The sequence below is a fragment of the Mesitornis unicolor genome, unplaced genomic scaffold (assembly GCF_000695765.1).
Source record: "Mesitornis unicolor isolate BGI_N332 unplaced genomic scaffold, ASM69576v1 scaffold5029, whole genome shotgun sequence".
Taxonomy (NCBI): domain Eukaryota; kingdom Metazoa; phylum Chordata; class Aves; order Mesitornithiformes; family Mesitornithidae; genus Mesitornis; species Mesitornis unicolor.
Window position 1 is genome coordinate 27,410 of NW_010209210.1, and position 2,627 is coordinate 30,036.

Sequence of the window (2,627 nt, forward strand, 5' to 3'; positions counted from 1 at the left end):
GGCTGGCGACCCTCCTTTCGGTATTACAGCAAGTGGGCCGCGCTCTTCGGGGCCGCCGTCTCGGTGGTGATCATGTTCTTGCTGACCTGGTGGGCGGCCCTCATCGCCTTCGCCATCGTCATCTTCCTCCTGGGATACGTCCTCTACAAAAAGCCGGGTGCGCGGCAGTGACCCGGCGCCGGCAATGCCCCGGGAGGCTGGCCCTGTTGCTAATTCACCTTCCTCATTTAGATGTCAACTGGGGCTCCTCCATGCAAGCCAGCTCCTACAACATGGCCCTCACCTACTCGGTGGGGCTGAGTGAAGTGGACGAACACATCAAGAACTACAGGCAAGGGTGGTTCAGGGCATGGAGGGAGGGGGATGCAGAGGCAGCCATGGCTGCTGGCAGACTCGGGATGGCTTCATGGCCATGGCCACGTCCTCTCCACCATCCTCAGTAACTGGAAGTCCCAGCAAAATGTGGCTGTATCCAAAATGCCGCATCTTTGCCATGTGGGCAGAGGTGAAAAGCAGGGCAAACCTCGCCTTCCCCATACCGGGCAGGTGCAGACGTATTGGTCTTACCTGATATAAAAAGACTGAAGAATGAGGCTGGGCCCTCAGCCGCGTGATTTCATCTCATCCTAAAGATGCTCCTTGTAGTTGCTGCTGGCATGGCAGAAGAGACACACCTCACTGCAGAGAGGCTCAGTGCCTCCAAAATGCCATCCTGTGGCCCTGGTCTCTCCCTGCCCGCAGACCGCAGTGCCTGGTGCTGACCGGCCCTCCCAGCTTCCGCCCGGCCCTGGTGGACTTCGTGGGGACGTTCACCAAGAACCTCAGCCTGATGCTCTGCGGCAACGTGCTGATCGTGAGTCCCCTGGAACGCGGCTTGGTTCCTCGTCCTGGCGTCCCGGCCACCGGCGGGTGGAGGGTTGGGAAATCCAGATGTGTCCTGGTGGGCTCACAGGTTGGGGACTGAACTGTGCCCCTCTGTGCACTGTCAGACGATGCAGTGTCTCATCTGGAAGCCTCTGCAGCTTGTTAAGCAATGTTGGTGAGGTGCTGCGGTGGCCCTGTGGGGTTCCCCTTGCCAATTGGCTTCCCCTTGTCAATTAATTGCCAAAGCAAAGCTGTGGGGTGGGCCTGCAGCCCTGCAGCCTCAAGAGCAATTGGGGATGTGTGGAGCAGCAAATGCGGCTCATCTACAGCCACGGGACTGCTGGGATCGTGAGCGTTGGCTGCTGACTCCCAAAACTCACTGGTTTTCCTCCTGTGATTGCACCCTCACGTGCGTGCAGTGGTTACATCCAGTTCTTGCCAGTGATTTGGGAGGAGCTGGAGGTTCTTGGTGGCACGACCACCGGCTGGAAGGGGCCAACCGAGCCCCTGTCCCTGCTCCCCCAGGGACCTCGGAAGCAGAAGATGCCGGAGTCACGGCTGACAGCAGACGGCCACACCAAGTGGCTCACAAAGAGGAAGATCAAGGCTTTCTGCACAGATGTGGTGGCTGAGGACCTGAGAAGTGGCGTCCAAATGCTCATCCAGGTAGAGCCATCCTTGGCCATCAACCACCAGGGTCTCTCCTGCTCCATCACAGCTCTGATGCCCCCTCCCTGACCTCCAGACACCCCTTGACATCGCTCCCCTGGGGACTGACACCCCCCATGTCCGTCTGTCCCTGCAGAGGGGTCTCATGGGGACATCTCTCCGTAGGCTGCCGGCCTTGGCAAGATGAGACCCAATATCCTGGTGCTGGGCTACAAGAGGAACTGGCGGGCGGCCTCCCCGCAGAGCCTGGAGGACTACGTGGGCATCCTGCAGTACGGCCCCACCGGCTCCTCCGCCCCCCAAGGATGAGGGCACCTGGTGGTGGCCCCACATTGGTCCAGTGCCACCCGAGATGAGCTGGACACCGTTAACTGCCTTCTCCTCCCTCCTTCCAGCGACGCCTTCGACTTCAAGTATGGTGTGTGCTTGATGAGAATGAAGGAAGGGCTGAACGTGTCCCGGGTGCTGCAGGCTCACGGTAAGCGGTGTTGGGCAGCTGGGGATGCTCGGAGATGTGCCAGAGCTGTAGGACGTCCCAGCCAGCACCGTGTCCCCAGGGAAGGTCACAGTCCTGGGGGGGGACATCACTCCTGGCCGGCACAGAAGGGAATGGGGACAGCGGGGTGCTGCCCTGCTGCCTGTGCTCTTGTTACCCCCCTCAGTTAACCCCACATTTGAGGCAGCAGAGCACCCCAAGGAGAACGGCACCGGTGGCAGAGCAGCCTCTGGCACAGGTTGGTCCTGGCTTGGGGCCATCCCCGGCTCCGAGGATGATTTTTTGGGGAACCAAGATTGCAGGGAGGGGTACAGGTTTCAAGCGACGATGGGGAGCGAGACTGGGACGAGGAGGAAGTGGTGCCTTTAATCCACACCGGGATCCTCTTGTCCCGGCAGCAGACCCCACCGCCTTGGCTGATGAGCAGCAGGCAAGCACCGTCTTCCAGAGCGAGCAGGGCAAGAAGACCATCGACATTTACTGGCTCTTCGACGATGGAGGTAACCTTCCCCTTTGGCTGCTGCGGCTCTTCGCTCTTCAGCCCAGCCGAAACGAACCCGGCACCTCCGCCGCGGTGCCCAGGAGGGCTCGGCCCTTG

The 2,627-nt window shown here is 60.6% G+C and overlaps 1 protein-coding gene across 1 annotated transcript in view; it reads left to right on the plus strand.

The window, feature by feature from the left end:
• The window catches only part of SLC12A3 (solute carrier family 12 (sodium/chloride transporter), member 3), an 11,712-nt gene that overhangs the window by 7,624 nt on the left and 1,461 nt on the right, over positions 1-2,627 (plus strand). Inside the window, 8 exon segments of the mRNA XM_010192803.1 lie at positions 1-157; positions 232-331; positions 742-853; positions 1,390-1,530; positions 1,699-1,805; positions 1,929-2,011; positions 2,196-2,267; positions 2,428-2,529. The exon segment at positions 1-157 is cut by the window's left edge and continues 1 nt beyond it. Coding sequence (XP_010191105.1) covers positions 1-157; positions 232-331; positions 742-853; positions 1,390-1,530; positions 1,699-1,805; positions 1,929-2,011; positions 2,196-2,267; positions 2,428-2,529 — 874 coding nt within the window.